General features: G+C 40.0%; 1 protein-coding gene across 1 annotated transcript in view; it reads left to right on the top strand.

Annotated features, from left to right (window-relative positions):
- Nucleotides 1-20667, top strand: part of LOC126183590 (endoribonuclease Dcr-1-like) — a 295755-nt gene that overhangs the window by 237135 nt on the left and 37953 nt on the right. The window contains exon 20 of the mRNA XM_049925687.1: nucleotides 167-1581. Coding sequence (XP_049781644.1) covers nucleotides 167-1581 — 1415 coding nt within the window. The remainder of the gene's footprint in view (nucleotides 1-166; nucleotides 1582-20667) is intronic.

Genomic DNA, 20667 nt, shown 5'->3' with positions numbered 1-20667 from the left:
AAAACATTCAAAGAAATTAGTTGAGTTTTTTTATTTAAATTACATTTCTTTCATGCTGCATCAGCTGAAACTACTGCTTTTGTCAGACATATTCATTATTGATGTTAGACTGACAGAGAATATTAATGTATCATGAGACTACTACTTTCTTTTATTTCCTTTACAGATTTTGAGTGGCCTCCATTGAATTTTGGATGGAGTCTAGCAGATGTATTGAAAAGATCCAAAGAAAATGCTGCTAAAGTACCTGAAATCAAAGTGGTTACTTTTGGGCAGGAAACAGTGACATCTAAATTAAGTAAGACAAGTAATGAAGCCGAAGTAAAAGATATTTACTGTGAGCAAAAGAAGAAGACTGCAAATGAGATCTTGACAGAAGAAGAGAATAAATTGTCTGGTGAATGGATGGAAATTGGTACATGGTCAAATGACATGGCAGAAAGAAATCCAATGGAATCAGGTGATATTGATGAATTTGATCCAAATATTGCTCTACCATCAAATTTAACATTGCTTGGAAATGATTCGGAGTTAACAGACTTACATAATGGAGAAGGAAGCAGTGACTGGGGAACAGGAATTGAAGCTCAGTTTGAAGGAAAGGTACGATATGGGTCACCAAGTAGCTGGATGAGAGCAGACCATTTTACTAATTTTGATGGTGACTGTATAGGATATGAATCAGATGAATCTTACAATGAGCTTGTACATGAAACAGACAGTTTTGACTGCAATGCTTTTCAAGTACATTCAGGAATTAGAATTGAATTCAAAAGTGATAATGTTGCAGAGGCTGTAGAGGATGAACCACAGACCAAGCAACCAGCTTTAAAAAGCAGCAGTGCAGTTGTGGCAACGAGTGTTGCAGCCAGTGAAGTGCCATGGAATTGGGACATGGCAGTTGCATTAGATTCGCTTGTTAATCATTTCAGTAATTCTGACAGTGACAGTAAATCTGATGCTGAATCTGACAAAATTACAGAAATGTATGCAAATCATTTTGATGAAGCAACAAAGAAGAACATATGTTATATAAGAAAGAGTGGTATACTAATAAGAAAAGATCAGCCTCTGGAGATTGTGAGATCCCTGTCCTCTTGTGCAGGGCAATTTCAGAATATTCCTGTTGAAATACATATACAAAGGTCTGTAAATAGCAGTCTTCTGCAGAACAGCTTCTCACATTCACATTTTGTAGCTGGCTGTAAAATAGTCTTCAATGTAGGTAAACTTTCACTAGATAATGGCGATGATGACTTAGATACCAAAGAAGCTTTATACACAGCTGGTAGTGTAACAGTGTGTGACAGGAGATTGTCATGGAATGTTGATGGTGATGAGGAGGAAGATATAATTAGTAAATTTAGTTTTGATGCACAGCCAGAACTTGAAGGGCATCCTGGTCCAAGTCCAAGTATAATACTTCAAGCATTAACAATGTCAAATGCCAATGATGGAATTAACTTGGAAAGACTGGAAACAATAGGTGACTCATTTTTGAAATATGCTATCACAACGTACTTATATTGTACGTATGACAATATCCATGAGGGAAAACTAAGCCATTTGAGATCCAAACAGGTAAATAATTCATTTATTTATTGCCTCAAAATCAGTGATATCATTTTTATATTCTTGTGGTTTACAAATTTTCTTTAAAATTCATTCTCAAAAGCTTATTTCACATGTATGGTTGTGGTTAAATTGTCTCACTAGATTTTAGTAGCAGTAGTAGTAGTAGTAGTAGTAGTAGCAGCAGCAGCAGCAGCAGCAGTAGTATCATAATCATCATCATCATCATCATCATCTTTTACACCATAAGCATATAGTCATCAGCTGTGGGAGTTCAAGATAGTCAATACAACTAGAGAAGTTTCCCAGAAGACTCACAGTATTAAGCAAGTGCATGAAGTGGTTTCCCCACCAGGTCACTCTCCCATTTGTCAATGGGAGAAGTGCTCTGTGTTGAATGGACACTGAAGGGATGGATCATCCCATTACTTGAACACCCTGTGCTAAACTAGGTGGATAACATTATTTTGGAGTTTCCCACCTATTGGGGAGTTATGTATTACGTAGATATTTTTACCGAAGTTGGCTCAAGGAATGATGAAAAAAGGGATGAATTGAGCACCAGATGAAAAAATAACGTATGTCAGTGGCAATGAGAAATGCAGATTTCTTCCAAAAAGCTTAAAATGTGTCTGCAGTGAAGTGAGTGGGGAAACTGAACTATTAGAAAGGATTGCACACTGTGGAGAGAGCCTAGTCAAACTATTATGATCAGTCCACTGCTATTTCCTTTAGTCACTTTGCACTTTGAGCCACCAATCTGTGTGATGTGTGAAGTGTCCAAATTCAAATGGTGTGTGAGCTCTAGCAATGTGCATTTATTGTCAGTGTGCATGATATTTCATTTCATCTAAGTTTCAGAGTACCAATACAGCCTTAGCAGTATCAGTATAAGACCTCAGCCACTTGCGTTGTATTTCAGGTATTTAAATCATTAGCTGTTGGCTAGCTCTGTTGAATGCTTGGTCATAATTATTTTGAATCTATTTGTCCAGTTAAAGGCTAGTGAATTTTACATTCTGTTTGATTCACATATGGTCTCAGTTTTGCTTTTGATGTAATTTTGAAATGAGGGACAACACTGGTTGTTGAGTATTACATTACAATCAGTCTTCATGTAATCTTTTATTTTCACATAATCTCTTAAGATGAGGGACAGCATTGCTATATGTGGAGGTCATTACACAGTACACACCCACACTGGGATTTCATTACACACTGCTCAGTGTAACCTGTTGGTACCTAGGTGCATAATCTGATTTGTTACTTGTTTCCACATCTGAAGGCAAGTCATTGTTATAATTTGCAAGATGTATTGCGTTGTCAGGTAGTGCATTACATATGTTAGTTTTGTGATATTCACCATATGATACTACTTTTGAAGCATGTTAGAAATAGTTATATATCATAAAATGAGTAAACAAAATGTGCTTTTTGTAAGCATTGCATAGGCCATGAATCAGCTGCTGTGTTGTGTTTGTACAATAAGTCTTGACATACATACTTGCTGTATGTATTCCACTGGCAGTATGTTAAATATGTCGTGGCAGATGTAACACTTTCTTAAAAAAATGTTGATCATTGACTGAGTTATCAATGGAGCTTGCTGAATCGAAATATATTCCCATTGCTGATCAATCATAATATTCATTCAGAAGCTGATAATTTTAAAACTGACATTCTTGGTGCATACCATCTAGGGATGCATCAGTGTATGGAAGGTTTGTCATTGGCCATGAGATTTTTCTCACATGTTAAGGTCTCTTGTTTTTAAAGACATGGTGACAAAGTGTGACTTAGAGTTTACAGCAAGAATTATTGTAGGATCCTGTTTGTACTCTGTACACTCTTTGACATAAAACTTGACCGGCGGCCGGCCGCTTCAGAGGCTAAGTCCGCGCCGATCGCGACATGGGACAAAGAAACTGGCCAACTCGCTAATTCTCTAAGTCCGGTTATCTGCACAATCTGACAACACTGTAGACTGCGGCACTTCCTGGAGGAAAACTTGTCCCAAGATAGAGAGACTCCAGGCTGATTACGCCTGTGGTCTAGTGGTAGCGTGCGTTGTTTCTGTTCATAATGTCAGTGGATCGAGAGCAGCTGGCATAAAATATTTTTATAGCCTCTTCTGTCTGAATGCTGAAGGCGTGAATGTAATGGTAGCGCAGATTCAATCTATTTCGCTTTGTGACACACCGATATCAAAATTTTATCTAGTAACGATTTTGCGGCAGATTTCCTGCAGACTGTCCTCCTCTGGACGCCGTATGCGGCAAAGCTCCGGGATCCATTTGCTGGCTACTGGCAGCGGCCGTGGCGACAGCAGCGGCGCTGCACTCCCCCGTTCTTTATCGAAAGCGCCTGCTACCGCTCATCGCTTTTGATGATTTGAAACGCTTTATTATTAAATGTTGCTCCACAGAAAATTTCTACAATTTCCATTCACGCTCAAAAGCAACGGAGACAGACGCCCTGATTAGTAGGCGGGTAATCGGCAAGAGCTGAGTATGGCCCGAAATTAATTTTATAGACTGGGACGAAATTAAACCACCTCACTACATTCGATGAATTTATAAATGCTTCATACCTCGTTTCTTTTCCTTTCAAACTTAATTATTTGTGCAACTTTTGGTCAATGTTTGGATGTTTTCGTCAAGCCAGAGTGAGCGTCTGTGGTGTAAAGTGTATTACAGTTCTTGTTTCATTCCTTATGGTAAGTCTATGCGATAAACTGTGTGAATACCTTGCAATGCATGCTCTGTAGCAGTGCAGGCACACTGCACATTTGGAGTTCCATGTATGGGTTCATGAAGTATTTATTGTTGATCGGAAGTGATAGTTAAGGTCATCAGATTTAATCCAGATAAATTTGTCGTTTTGAAGGTTTCAGAGAATGGAAAGGAATTGCTAACGCCGGTGTTAGAAAACGTCTACAGTTAAACGCTATTGCAAAAATTTAGAAGATGTGAACTATATTAATGAACATGTGCACTTCATAAACAACCTTCTGACATGTTAGACCTATATGACGAACAAAGCTCAAATTTATATCGTTGACAGTCGGTTTGAATCTTTTCAGGACCTATTTTACAGTGAAGCACCTTGGAATTTGCAAAGCAGAAATCCATGATATTAACTTAATTTACTAAGTCGAAATCGGACGAAGATTGATGTTTAAAGGCATTCTTCAGATTTCGCATAAGAAATGTTTACTAGCAGTTTGCAACTCCATTAATTAAAATGGAAAATAAAAGGTTTTAGTCAGCGGCTTCTACCGTGATTCGAACTTATAGTACAAGCACTGCAACGCACAAGGGAACCTCTGAGCTAACGACACACTGGCGGCCAGAGGCGGACTATAGTCACTGCGATGTTGCCTGAGCCTCAAAACGCAACCTTAAACACAGAAACAGAGGAGGTGGAGATTACTGTTTTAACGTCCCGTCGACAACGATGTCATTAGAGAGGAGCACAAGCTCGGATTAGGGAAGGATGGGGAAGGAAATCGGCCGTGCCCTTCCTAAGGAACCATCCCGGCATTTGCCTGAAGCAATTTAGGGAAATCATTGAAAACCTAAATCAGGATGGCCGGGCGCGGGATTGCACCATCGTCCTCCCGAATGCACACACAAACAGGTGTTACTTATGTGAAGAACGCCATTCTTGGAGTCCAGAAATTAAATATACTTTCTAATTGTGTCATCTTGCAGTGGATTATATCGTACGAGTCTTCGATGTGGAAAACGAATGTTAAGTGAATTTAGCGAGGTAACGCCGACCTACACCCGGAAGTAAATGCACTATCAGAGTGTTGACAAATACTTGCTACGACGCTGCCATTTCTCGGCTCTCTGACGAGGCAGCTCTTCAGCGAAATGCTTGCCGTGATTCTCCGATACGGTTCTTCAGAGTGGAGACGCGCGCGCACGTTTGGTTTTTATGCGGCGTTCTCCCCTGGTGGTTTCTGACGTCGCCTTGTGGGCTATGTATACATATGAGACATTCAATTATCATTAATCCAGAATGATACAAGTTTCAGCTTCCGGCGTGGAAGAAGGCTGTTGACGCCGACATTATATCATTTCAACGTAGGGAAAGCAAAACGGATCATTCAATGTTTCTCATTCAACATAAAGCATGTGAGATAAATTTCCGTAACGTTCATAATCATCTAAAAATACAAACGAAGTAAAAATACACCGGAATCTTATTCGAATTGAATATAATGTAAGATACCAAACGCTTTGCACCTCGATGTCGAATTTGTCCACTTGCAATCGTTTGCAGCATGCACATAGATTGTCATGATTACCACGAGAATGAAGAAATATGTTGGTAAGGATGGAAGCAAGAAGAGACGCAGTCAACAAATATTCTATTCCTCATGGCATTCATTTCATTTGACACGTAAGAAGAGGTAAAGCGGGAATTTACTTTCGTTAACACGAAAGATATGCCGCACATATTGATAACGAGGAAGTCTGCGTCTTCATACGTTTCCTCCTTGAAATCTGTATGCTCTATTATATACTAAGTAGCCCGATCATTGTTTCAGTAATGTTACCCTCTTGTTTGACCCCGTAACGATGAACAGATTCCAAATGCATGTCTCTGCGTGAAAGTAGCTGTTCGAACCCTTCCTGGGTTGTTTTTTGTGTTTTATTGCTTGGAATTCCTGAAGCAGACCACTGTGCCTTCCCCCCTCGTGGGTTAGGTCTCAAAACTAAACCGCTTTGTATCCAATGGCATAATTTATTCATACAGCATCAGCATAAGACTCTTGCGAGTGAGAGAATGACAATAACAATCGTAACAAGAACAAGCAAATAATGAATGATGTTTATTCCAACGCAGAAAGAGAATGGCTTTAAATATAAAAATCTATATCTATATCCATATCTATTGATCTTTGAGTTGGCACAATGAAAATATATTCTTAGCATTTAGTTACTGAATTTAGTTCTGGATGTTTGCAGAGAAAAGGAAAAGTCGGTACTTCTCGCTAGTGTAATATAATGTGAACCAGCAACTACCCTTTCCTTAGAACACGACTCAAGCAGGTCCTCAAGTAGGCACTGCTGCACTCTGTTCCCTGACATTGCTCTGATGACGGTTAATGCAGATAGTTCCGATTATGAAATACAAAACGTATTGCAGGTTAGTTCCTAGGATAGTAACATTAAATTTGCGTTGTAGACGGCACATGAACGTGACGACTATCCATATTACTCATCTGAAATTGGGTGACTGACCGCACAGGTGCTAAACGTCGTCAAGAGTATACGATGTCCTAATCGCATTAGGAATATAAAGATCGTCTTCGACAGCTCGCAACTTTCACATAGCTATCCCCACCCTACTCCAGACAGCTCTCGGTGGAGTTGCACTACGTTGCCGATGTTACGGAAGGCCTTCAAACCGACAACAGACCACATATTGAAAAATACAAGCGAATTCTCTTGCAGCGTAAGCTTATTGTAACTAATCTAAAAATTATTGGAGAGGAACATTGTCCTATTCAAAAAAGTAAAATGTTACACACTGTTGACGTCAAACGGACATTATCTATGTCCTGTCTTGTGTCCTACTCATCTATAATATCAAGTGTACTATGAAAATGATTATATATAATGGATTATAAGGTAATGCATTGATACCAGATGGTGGGGGCCGGCCGATGTGGCCGTGCGGTTCTAGGCGCTTCAGTCTGGAACCGCGTGACCGCTACGGTCGCAGGTTCGAATCCTGTCTCGGGCATGAATGTGTGTGATGTCCTTAGGTTAGTTAGGTTTAAGTAGTTCTAAGTTCTAGGGGACTGATGACCTTAGAAGTTAAGTCCCATGGTGCTCAGAGCCATTTGAACTATTTAACACAAAATGACATTAAAAATTTAAGTTATTCACGAGCAGCTAGTTGAGAATATGTATGAACATTAAATGACACGACGAACCGTCATGTTCTGCATATGGATTCAAACCCAGCTCATGCAGACTAAGCAAAGATTTCGTGACTGACGGAAACTAACAGTCATTCCTGATTAGGCATACAGAGAGTGATATACCTCGATTTTAGACAGTATCAGTTAGCAAATATCAACTTTAAATTGCATAACGCAAACATTTTTAACAGACGCGAATTCCTACCCAGCATCTATTGTCCCTGTTAACGAACTACGAGAGATGTTAAATATTGCTTCTTCACAAGTAACTTACTTGAAATGCCGTGAGGTAAAGCTGTGTGTTGGACACGGATTCGAACCCGGAACCTAATCGGATTGCTATCGAAGCACAGTCAAATGTGACATATCGGAATTTCGCGGCAGTAACTAGATGTTATAACTGAAATGACGAGACGAAAAATTAATTTTTTCCTTCCCAGGACACCAACCCGGCACCTATCGCTGTTATATTCTAGAGAAAACTAACGTTAAATATGGGTTTGTTGCACCAGCAGTGACATGTGAGCATGTTTGAACTGAAATAATATGACGAAGAGTTCAGCGCTCACTGGGAATAGAGCCCCACACATATCGTTGTTGACTACATACAAAGAGACGTCAGCTACCGAATTTTTCTCCACCAGCTGCTCAGAATAGCATCTTGAACTTACAGTCATCTCGCAAATAGTTCTGTGTCTCACTGGGAGTTAAAAACGTCAGATATCGTTAGTGTGACATCGAATGAAAATACATTAAAAATCAAAATTATTATCCACCAGCAGACAGGTGTTCTCATGCTAGAGCTTGATAATACATAATTAAATCTTTAGTGCCGGGCCAGGATTCGATCCCATTCACGCATAATATGTGAAGGTGTTGAGGAATCTGCAGTTTTGAACAAACAACAAATTGTAGCCGAGCTGTATTGCCACGAAGGGATCAAATTCCGCGTTAAGGGCGGTCTGAGTTGCATTCCCAGTTCAGAACCAATTTTATCGACATACAGAAGCTCAAATAAAAGATGGAATAAGTGTCCTGTGACCATACATAGCGTCTGTGTCGTCACTTGAAATAAATAACTAGTATAAGAAAGGTTACTGGTGGTAGAGTTTCTACATGTCGCCACTCCAGACTTTATTGTGGTTCAACCTACCGTCTACTTGGTAAAGAAGGAATATCATCTTTAATGTGAATTTTCTGACCATGCAGCCATTATATCTCCTTCACTTGGTGTAGCCAGGAGAGAATGGAATCTGTCTCTCCCTATCTAAAATCATTGACAGAAGTGGGAATCGAACCCAGACCATAGGTATAACAACCTACCATCCGTCCAACAGACCACGAAATCCTCTTCTCTGCGAGTCATTTTTCTATCGTAACGCAGTTGTGCCACACTGGATGAGAATTCTGACACACAGGCTCCCTGTAGTAATTTGCAGCATGTTCAGTAAATTCATTTACTTGGTTGACCGAATTACCATGAACTAGCTGCCTCGGCTACCCAGTGCATACATTCGACTATTTTGTAATCACAGAAATAAAATCACGTTACTGCCACCTACACACAACTGCCAACATTGTAGGATGCAGAAGTTTAAATAAGAAGTGTTCCTTTTCACTTGAGCTATTCTATTGCGCTATCTGTTACTAGAAAACGTCGTTCAGTCCAAAAGAAAAGCTGTAACTGTTTGTCTCTCAGAAGTCAAGACATGGCCATATGCATAATCTCACAGTGCTGTGGAATCCAAAAGTTCTGAAGGAATAGTTGCCGAGCTCTGGAGCTGTTGTAGTTCCGTGTCAGCTTGTAGCATAGATAAGATGTCGCGAGTTCGAATACATTCAGTGCTACATTTTTTAAAACGCAATTCTGCTCTCTGCTGAAGTTATCAATCTAATGGAACTTTGAACAAATTCCCTTCACTTCTCAACCCAAAGTAGTCGCATGTGGAAAAAGGACTAACTACTGTGACATTTTGTCCTATTCAGGTTTAATAGACAGCAGGCAGCAGATGCATCTCGAAGATGTGCAGGGTGAGCGCATCGTGCCATAATATGTCAGAAAAGTATTTTCTACATTAGCCGTCGTGTGGTAGTGATATTTTATTCTTCTTCAAACTTTGATTGACAGCTTTAACTCAGAACAAATTTTCTACATGCATGTAATCAATAAACTGCATGTGCATTGTCAGACTGTCATAGGTAACATCAGAGAATTCGCATATATCGTTGATGATTAATTTCTCTCTCATGTTTACTATTGTTTTAACAACACTAAAGGAAACCTTACGAAAATTGTGCACTGTATTATAAGAAATGAAATAAAACTAACGATGATAACCTTACGACGAAAGTATCTGTACACAAGCATGCCTCTATCGACACGAATTAGTAAAATACTACTCACTTAGATTTTGATAGGGTCTGTGTTTAATTGGTATGCTGTGTCATACTCAAGAGGTATGCAAATGTGGCATTTCATAAATATAGTTACGTATTCCTAGAAACCCAAAATTCGCTTGTCAGCAGCGGAAAGAGGCGTTACCTGTTGTGCAGCATTGTAAGTTTTTCAACATTGCACTATGAGCTGAAAGCATTTTCTTGCAATTTCCGTATTGATGTTTGATCTGACTGCTTGTAGCTCTTTCATTCTCATCCAGTGTGGCACAACTGCGTTACGATAGAAAAATGACTCGCAGAGAAGAGGATTTCGTGGTCTGTTGGACGGATGGTAGGTTGTTATACCTATGGTCTGGGTTCGATTCCCACTTCTGTCAATGATTTTAGATAGGGAGAGACAGATTCCATTCTCTCCTGGCTACACCGAGTGAAGGAGATATAATGGCTGCATGGTCAGAAAATTCACATTAAAGATGATATTCCTTCTTTACCAAGTAGACGGTAGGTTGAACCACATTAAAGTCTGGAGTGGCGACATGTAGAAACTCTACCACCAGTAACCTTTCTTATACTAGTTATTTATTTCAAGTGACGACACAGACGCTATGTATGGTCACAGGACACTTATTCCATCTTTTATTTGAGCTTCTGTATGTCGATAAAATTGGTTCTGAACTGGGAATGCAACTCAGACCGCCCTTAACGCGGAATTTGATCCCTTCGTGGCAATACAGCTCGGCTACAATTTGTTGTTTGTTCAAAACTGCAGATTCCTCAACACCTTCACATATTATGCGTGAATGGGATCGAATCCTGGCCCGGCACTAAAGATTTAATTATGTATTATCAAGCTCTAGCATGAGAACACCTGTCTGCTGGTGGATAATAATTTTGATTTTTAATGTATTTTCATTCGATGTCACACTAACGATATCTGACGTTTTTAACTCCCAGTGAGACACAGAACTATTTGCGAGATGACTGTAAGTTCAAGATGCTATTCTGAGCAGCTGGTGGAGAAAAATTCGGTAGCTGACGTCTCTTTGTATGTAGTCAACAACGATATGTGTGGGGCTCTATTCCCAGTGAGCGCTGAACTCTTCGTCATATTATTTCAGTTCAAACATGCTCACATGTCACTGCTGGTGCAACAAACCCATATTTAACGTTAGTTTTCTCTAGAATATAACAGCGATAGGTGCCGGGTTGGTGTCCTGGGAAGGAAAAAATTAATTTTTCGTCTCGTCATTTCAGTTATAACATCTAGTTACTGCCGCGAAATTCCGATATGTCACATTTGACTGTGCTTCGATAGCAATCCGATTAGGTTCCGGGTTCGAATCCGTGTCCAACACACAGCTTTACCTCACGGCATTTCAAGTAAGTTACTTGTGAAGAAGCAATATTTAACATCTCTCGTAGTTCGTTAACAGGGACAATAGATGCTGGGTAGGAATTCGCGTCTGTTAAAAATGTTTGCGTTATGCAATTTAAAGTTGATATTTGCTAACTGATACTGTCTAAAATCGAGGTATATCACTCTCTGTATGCCTAATCAGGAATGACTGTTAGTTTCCGTCAGTCACGAAATCTTTGCTTAGTCTGCATGAGCTAGGTTTGAATCCATATGCAGAACATGACGGTTCGTCGTGTCATTTAATGTTCATACATATTCTCAACTAGCTGCTCGTGAATAACTTAAATTTTTAATGTCATTTTGTGTTAAATAGTTCAAATGGCTCTGAGCACCATGGGACTTAACTTCTAAGGTCATCAGTCCCCTAGAACTTAGAACTACTTAAACCTAACTAACCTAAGGACATCACACACATCCATGCCCGAGACAGGATTCGAACCTGCGACCGTAGCGGTCACGCTGTTCCAGACTGAAGCGCCTAGAACCGCACGGCCACATCGGCCGGCCCCCACCATCTGGTATCAATGCATTACCTTATAATCCATTATATATAATCATTTTCATAGTACACTTGATATTATAGATGAGTAGGACACAAGACAGGACATAGATAATGTCCGTTTGACGTCAACAGTGTGTAACATTTTACTTTTTTGAATAGGACAATGTTCCTCTCCAATAATTTTTAGATTAGTTACAATAAGCTTACGCTGCAAGAGAATTCGCTTGTATTTTTCAATATGTGGTCTGTTGTCGGTTTGAAGGCCTTCCGTAACATCGGCAACGTAGTGCAACTCCACCGAGAGCTGTCTGGAGTAGGGTGGGGATAGCAATGTGAAAGTTGCGAGCTGTCGAAGACGATCTTCATATTCCTAATGCGATTAGGACATCGTATACTCTTGACGACGTTTAGCACCTGTGCGGTCAGTCACCCAATTTCAGATGAGTAATATGGATAGTCGTCACGTTCATGTGCCGTCTACAACGCAAATTTAATGTTACTATCCTAGGAACTAACCTGCAATACGTTTTGTATTTCATAATCGGAACTATCTGCATTAACCGTCATCAGAGCAATGTCAGGGAACAGAGTGCAGCAGTGCCTACTTGAGGACCTGCTTGAGTCGTGTTCTAAGGAAAGGGTAGTTGCTGGTTCACATTATATTACACTAGCGAGAAGTACCGACTTTTCCTTTTCTCTGCAAACATCCAGAACTAAATTCAGTAACTAAATGCTAAGAATATATTTTCATTGTGCCAACTCAAAGATCAATAGATATGGATATAGATATAGATTTTTATATTTAAAGCCATTCTCTTTCTGCGTTGGAATAAACATCATTCATTATTTGCTTGTTCTTGTTACGATTGTTATTGTCATTCTCTCACTCGCAAGAGTCTTATGCTGATGCTGTATGAATAAATTATGCCATTGGATACAAAGCGGTTTAGTTTTGAGACCTAACCCACGAGGGGGGAAGGCACAGTGGTCTGCTTCAGGAATTCCAAGCAATAAAACACAAAAAACAACCCAGGAAGGGTTCGAACAGCTACTTTCACGCAGAGACATGCATTTGGAATCTGTTCATCGTTACGGGGTCAAACAAGAGGGTAACATTACTGAAACAATGATCGGGCTACTTAGTATATAATAGAGCATACAGATTTCAAGGAGGAAACGTATGAAGACGCAGACTTCCTCGTTATCAATATGTGCGGCATATCTTTCGTGTTAACGAAAGTAAATTCCCGCTTTACCTCTTCTTACGTGTCAAATGAAATGAATGCCATGAGGAATAGAATATTTGTTGACTGCGTCTCTTCTTGCTTCCATCCTTACCAACATCTTTCTTCATTCTCGTGGTAATCACGACAATCTATGTGCATGCTGCAAACGATTGCAAGTGGACAAATTCGACATCGAGGTGCAAAGCGTTTGGTATCTTACATTATATTCAATTCGAATAAGATTCCGGTGTATTTTTACTTCGTTTGTATTTTTAGATGATTATGAACGTTACGGAAATTTATCTCACATGCTTTATGTTGAATGAGAAACATTGAATGATCCGTTTTGCTTTCCCTACGTTGAAATGATATAATGTCGGCGTCAACAGCCTTCTTCCACGCCGGAAGCTGAAACTTGTATCATTCTGGATTAATGATAATTGAATGTCTCATATGTATACATAGCCCACAAGGCGACGTCAGAAACCACCAGGGGAGAACGCCGCATATAAAAACCAAACGTGCGCGCGCGTCTCCACTCTGAAGAACCGTATCGGAGAATCACGGCAAGCATTTCGCTGAAGAGCTGCCTCGTCAGAGAGCCGAGAAATGGCATCGTCGTAGCAAGTATTTGTCAACACTCTGATAGTGCATTTACTTCCGGGTGTAGGTCGGCGTTACCTCGCTAAATTCACTTAACATTCGTTTTCCACATCGAAGACTCGTACGATATAATCCGCTGCAAGATGACACAATTAGAAAGTATATTTAATTTCTGGACTCCAAGAACGGCGTTCTTCACATAAGTAACACCTGTTTGTGTGTGCATTCGGGAGGACGACGGTGCAATCCTGCGCCCGGCCATCCTGATTTAGGTTTTCAATGATTTCCCTAAATCGCTTCAGGCAAATGCCGGGATGGTTCCTTAGGAAGGGCACGGCCGATTTCCTTCCCCATCCTTCCCTAATCCGAGCTTGTGATCCGTCTCTAATGACATCGTTGTCGACGGGACGTTAAAACAGTAATCTCCACCTCCTCTGTTTCTGTGTTTAAGGTTGCGTTTTGAGGCTCAGGCAACATCGCAGTGACTATAGTCCGCCTCTGGCCGCCAGTGTGTCGTTAGCTCAGAGGTTCCCTTGTGCGTTGCAGTGCTTGTACTGTAAGTTCGAATCACGGTAGAAGCCGCTGACTAAAACATTTTATTTTCCATTTTAATTAATGGAGTTGCAAACTGCTAGTAAACATTTCTTATGCGAAATCTGAAGAATGCCTTTAAACATCAATCTTCGTCCGATTTCGACTTAGTAAATTAAGTTAATATCATGGATTTCTGCTTTGCAAATTCCAAGGTGCTTCACTGTAAAATAGGTCCTGAAAAGATTCAAACCGACTGTCAACGATATAAATTTGAGCTTTGTTCGTCATATAGGTCTAACATGTCAGAAGGTTGTTTATGAAGTGCACATGTTCATTAATATAGTTCACATCTTCTAAATTTTTGCAATAGCATTTAACTGTAGACGTTTTCTAACACCGGCTTTAGCAATTCCTTTCCGTTCTCTGAAACCTTCAAAACGACAAATTTATCTGGATTAAATCTGATGACCTTAACTATCACTTCCGATCAACAATAAATACTTCATGAACCCATACATGGAACTCCAAATGTGCAGTGTGCCTGCACTGCTACAGAGCATGCATTGCAAGGTATTCACACAGTTTATCGCATAGACTTACCATAAGGAATCAAACAAGAACTGTAATACATTTTACACCACAGACGCTCACTCTGGCTTGACGAAAACATCCAATCATTGACCAAACGTTGCACAAATAATTAAGTTTGAAAGGAAAAGAAACGAGGTATGAAGCATTTATAAATTCATCGAATGTAGTGAGGTGGTTTAATTTCGTCCCAGTCTATAAAATTAATTTCGGGCCATACTCAGCTCTTGCCGATTACCCGCCTACTAATCAGGGCGTCTGTCTCCGTTGCTTTTGAGCGTGAATGGAAATTGTAGAAATTTTCTGTGGAGCAACATTTAATAATAAAGCGTTTCAAATCATCAAAAGCGATGAGCGGTAGCAGGCGCTTTCGATAAAGAACGGGGGAGTGCAGCGTCGCTGCTGTCGCCACGGCCGCTGCCAGTAGCCAGCAAATGGATCCCGGAGCTTTGCCGCATACGGCGTCCAGAGGAGGACAGTCTGCAGGAAATCTGCCGCAAAATCGTTACTAGATAAAATTTTGATATCGGTGTGTCACAAAGCGAAATAGATTGAATCTGCGCTACCATTACATTCACGTCTGCAGCATTCAGACAGAAGAGGCTATAAAAATATTTTATGCCAGCTGCTCTCGATCCACTGACATTATGAACAGAAACAGCGCACGCTACCGCTAGACCACAGGCGTAATCAGCCTAGAGTCCCTCTATCTTGGGACAAGTTTTCCTCCAGGAAGTGCCGCAGTCTACAGTGTTGCCAGATTGTGCAGATAACCGGACTTAGAGAATTAGCGAGTTGGCCAGTTTCTTTGTCCCATGTCGCGATCGGCGCGGATTTAGCCTCTGAAGCGGCCGGCCGCCGGTCAAGTTTTATGTCAAAGAGTGTACATAAGTCTTCATTCATACCTTTGGGAAGTCCTTCATTAAGGTGTGTATGTAGTGATAATTAGGTGGTTAGTGAAGAGGTGAACATTAAATTCAGATATCACTGGGTATAATTAGGTGGTTAGTGAAGACATGAACATTACATTCAATTATCACTGGATATGAGTCATCATTGCTTACATTATTGAATCATTATTGTGGTACTGTCTATCATCAGCTTTCCTGTGCCATACGTAATCTTGCTCTCTATGCTCAAAAGCTAGGCCATTAATATGCATACATTTCATACTGATAGTCTGCAGGGCCCCCCCCATGAATCATGGACCTTGCCGTTGGTGGGGAGGCTTGCGTGCCTGAGCGATACAGATAGCCATATCGTAGGTGCAACCACAACGGAGGGGTATCTGTTAAGAGGCCAGACAAATGCATGGTTCTTGAAGAGGGGCAGCAGCCTTTTCAGTAGTTGCAGGGGCAACAGTCTGGATGATTGACTGATCTGGCCTTGTAACACTAACCAAAACAGCCTTGCTGTGCTGGTACTGCGAGCGGTTGAAAGCAAGGGGAAACTACAGCCGTAATTGTTCCCGAGGGCATGCAGCTTTACTGTATGGTTAATGATGATGGCGTCCTCTTGGATAAAATATTCCAGAGGTAAAATAGTCCCCCCATTCGGATCTCCGGGCGGGGACTACTCAAGAGGACGTCGTTATCAGGAGAAAGAAAACTGGCGTTCTACGGATCGGAGCGTGGAATGTCAGATCCCTTAATCGGGCAGGTAGGTTAGAAAATTTAAAAAGGGAAATGGATAGGTTAAAGTTAGATATAGTGGGAATTAGTGAAGTTCGGTGGCAGGAGGAACAAGACTTTTGGTCGGGCGAATACAGGGTTATAAATACAAAGTCAAATAGGGGTAATGAAGGAGTAGGTTTAATAATGAATAAAAACATAGGAATACGGGTAAGCTACTACAAACAGCATAGTGAACGCATTATTGTGGCCAAGATAGACACGAAGCCCACGCCTACTACAGTAGTACAAGTTTATATGCCAACTAGCTCTGCAGATGACGAAGAAATTGAAGAAATGTATGACGAAATAAAAGAAATTATTCAGGTAGTGAAGGGAGATGAAAATTTAATAGTCATGGGTGACTGGAATTCGGTAGTAGGAAAAGGGAGAGAAGGAAACGTAGTAGGTGAATTTGGATTGGGGATAAGAAATGAAAGAGGAAGCCGCCTGGTAGAATTTTGCACAGAGCACAACTTAATCATAGCTAACACTTGGTTCAAGAATCATAGAAGAAGGTTGTATACATGGAAGAAGCCTGGAGATACTGACAGGTTTCAGATAGATTATATAATGGTAAGACAGAGATTTAGGAACCAGATTTTAAATTGTAAGACATTTCCAGGGGCAGATGTGGACTCTGACCACAATCTATTGGTTGTGAACTGTAGATTAAAACTGAAGAAACTGCAAAAAGGTGTGAATTTAAGGAGATGGGACCTGGATAAACTGACTAAACCAGAGGTTGTACAGAGTTTCAGGGAGAGCATAAGGGAACAATTGACAGGAATGGGGGAAAGAAATACAGTAGAAGAAGAATGGGTAGCTTTGAGGGATGAAGTAGTGAAGGCAGCAGAGGATCAAGTAGGTAAAAAGACGAGGGCTAGTAGAAATCCTTGGGTAACAGAAGAAATATTGAATTTAATTGATGAAAGGAGAAAATATAAAAATGCAGTAAATGAAGCAGGCAAAAAGGAATACAAACGTCTCAAAAATGAGATCAACAGGAAGTGCAAAATGGCTAAGCAGGGATGGCTAGAGGACAAATGTAAGGATGTAGAGGCTTATCTCAGTAGGGGTAAGATAGATACTGCCTACAGGAAAATTAAAGTGACCTTTGGAGATAAGAGAACCACTTGCATGAACATCAAGAGCTCAGATCGAAACCCAGTTCTAAGCAAAGAAGGGAAAGCAGAAAGGTGGAAGGAGTATATAGAGGGTCTATACAAGGGCGATGTACTTGAGGACAATATTATGGAAATGGAAGAGGATGTAGATGATGATGAAATGGGAGATACGATACTGCGTGAAGAGCTTGACAGAGCACTGAAAGACCTGAGTTGAAACAAGGCCCCCGGAGTAGACAACATTCCATTGGAACTACTGAAGGCCTTGGGAGAGCCAGTCCTGACAAAACTCTACCATCTGGTGAGCAAGATGTATGATACAGGTGAAATACCCTCAGACTTCAAGAAGAATATAATAATTCCAATCCCAAAGAAAGCAGGTGTTGACAGATGTGAAAATTACCGAACAATCAGTTTAATAACTCGCAGCTGCAAAATACAAACGCGAATTCTTTACAGACGAATGGAAAAACTAGTAGAAGCCGACCTCGGGGAAGATCAGTTTGGGTTCCGTAGAAATGTTGGAACATGTGAGGCAATACTGACCCTACGACTTATCTTAGAAGATAGATTAAGGAAAGGCAAACCTACATTTCTAGCATTTGTAGAGTTAGAGAAAGCTTTTGACAATGTTGACTGGAATACTCTCTTTCAAATTCTGAAGGTGGAAGGGGTAAAATACAGGGAGCGAAAGGCGATTTACAATTTGTACAGAAACCAGATGGCAGTTATAAGAGTCGAGGGACATGAAAGGGAAGCAGTGGTTGGGAAGGGAGTGAGACAGGGTTGTAGCCTCTCCCCGATGTTATTCAATCTGTATATTGAGCAAGCAGTGAAGGAAACAAAAGAAAAATTTGGTGTAGGTATTAAAATCCATGGAGAAGAAATAAAAACTTTGAGGTTCGCCGATGACATTGTAATTGTGTCAGAGACAGCAAAGGACTTGGGAGAGCAGTTGAATGGAATGGATAGTGTCTTGAAAGGAGGATATAAGATGAACATCGACAAAAGCAAAACGAGGATAATGGAATGTAGTCGAATTAAATCGGGTGATGCTGAGGGAATTAGATTAGAAAATGAGACACTTAAAGTAGTAAAGGAGTTTTGCTATTTGGGGGGCAAAGTAACTGATGATGGTCGAAGTAGAGAGGATATAAAATGTAGACTGGCAATGGCAAGGAAAGCATTTCTGAAGAACAGAAATTTGTTAACATCGAGTATAGATTTAAGTGTCAGGAAGTCATTTCTGAAAGTATTTGTATGGAGTGTAGCCATGTATGGAAGTAAAACATGGACGATAAATAGTTTGGACAAGAAGAGAATAGAAGCTTTTGAAATGTGGTGCTACAGGAGAATGCTGAAGATTAGATGGGTAGATCACATAACTAATGAGGAAGTATTGAATAGGATTGGGGAGAAGAGAAGTTTGTGGCACAACTTGCCTAGAAGAAGGGATCGTTTGGTAGGACATGTTCTGAGGCATCAAGGGATCACCAATTTAGTATTGGAGGGCAGCGTGGAGGGTAAAAATCATAGAGGGAGACCAAGAGATGAATACACTAAGCAGATTCAGAAGGATGTAGGTTGCAGTAGGTACTGGGAGATGAAGAAGCTTGCACAGGATAGAGTAGCATGGAGAGCTGCATCAAACCAGTCTCAGGACTGAAGACCACAACAACAACAACAACAACATTTAAAAACATTTTAGTAAAGACAGCCCTTAATTAATTCCAAAATAATTACCAGGTTTGCCAAAAGTATTGTTTGTATGACTATATCTGTTAATTTCATTATTTAAACAAATAATTCGGCATAACCTTTGTAGTAGAAGAAACTATTAAAAAAGGAGGAATTTTTCAGTATATTCAGTTAACTGACTGAGTTATGTTTTAATTGTAATTTCTGTAACTTAAATATCAAACAATGTATAGTTTCAGTGCCTGTTTTTGTGATGATATATAAAGGACAAAGTTTTGGTCCCTACATAGCCAGTTCATGGCCGATGTTCAGACGGGAATTATGTGTTAGTTAAATTGATAAAAATGCATCAACTTAACAGTGGAATAAGTGTAACACAAATAGGCCATGTGTTCGATCAAGTAATGACAGTGTCTGTTCAATTTATTTGAGAAATAGTGTCACACGTACCTTAGTATTCTACAAGAACTGTGAACTGTGTGGTTAGGTTTTTACTGCTCATAGATGTTCAATGGCAAACTATTGTATCAATATGCTGATGTTTGCCTATTAATGAGGCTTATCACATTTACCAATAGTGAACTGGCCATGTAACTGTGTAATATTGGGGGGTTGTGAACAGTGAAAGTAAAGAACTGTGAAACGCAACTGTCGGCTACATCATTTACATTAGTCAGTTTTGAACTTCCACGCCCCATTTTCAACCAGTGTAACAATGCAGTACATCGACACCCAGTACTATCAACGAGGAAATAAAGCAGGTGAACGTACAAGTGCTGATGACGTTATCAATAAAATGACTATTCATGAAGATAAATTGGATTATGCAGAACTGTGAACATTGTAAAATTGATCATAGCAAAAATTACATTAAGATTGTTCACTTTACAGCCAATGCTAACATTTGAAGCTTTTCATCTGTCAAATGTCTCCCATGCTTTTAAATTGTGGGTGACAGTGAAGTGACACTGCAGCTACTCAATTGCAGAATTTGTACAAAACTGTTCTGCTGTATTAGCAACAGTGAGCTCAGCTGTTAACCATTTTTCATACTGTAGGTCTATCTATTTGTTGTTCATGATATGGCTATCAAGATTACATCTTATTCAATATGCACATCTTTCAGAACCAAAAAGTTGCTCATAAATAGATACTCTATGTGCTGAATAATGTGCTTCTTTTTTTAAAGGATTAAATAATTAATACTCTCTTGACACAAAAAAGATTGTAGTTACATAAATTTTTCTTTGAAGTTGCTCTAAGAAACTCTGGATTTTATCTGCATAGGAGTAGTTGAACCCCAGGACTGTTGCAATATTCTCATTTGTCTGGAATACTTTCTGCGGGACTATACAGCATTTTGATTTCTTGTCAGTTTCATTTTATGCAGAA

This window comes from Schistocerca cancellata, chromosome 4, assembly GCF_023864275.1.
Source record: "Schistocerca cancellata isolate TAMUIC-IGC-003103 chromosome 4, iqSchCanc2.1, whole genome shotgun sequence".
Classification (NCBI taxonomy): Eukaryota; Metazoa; Arthropoda; class Insecta; order Orthoptera; family Acrididae; genus Schistocerca; species Schistocerca cancellata.
This window is presented reverse-complemented; position numbering and strand designations above follow the sequence as displayed.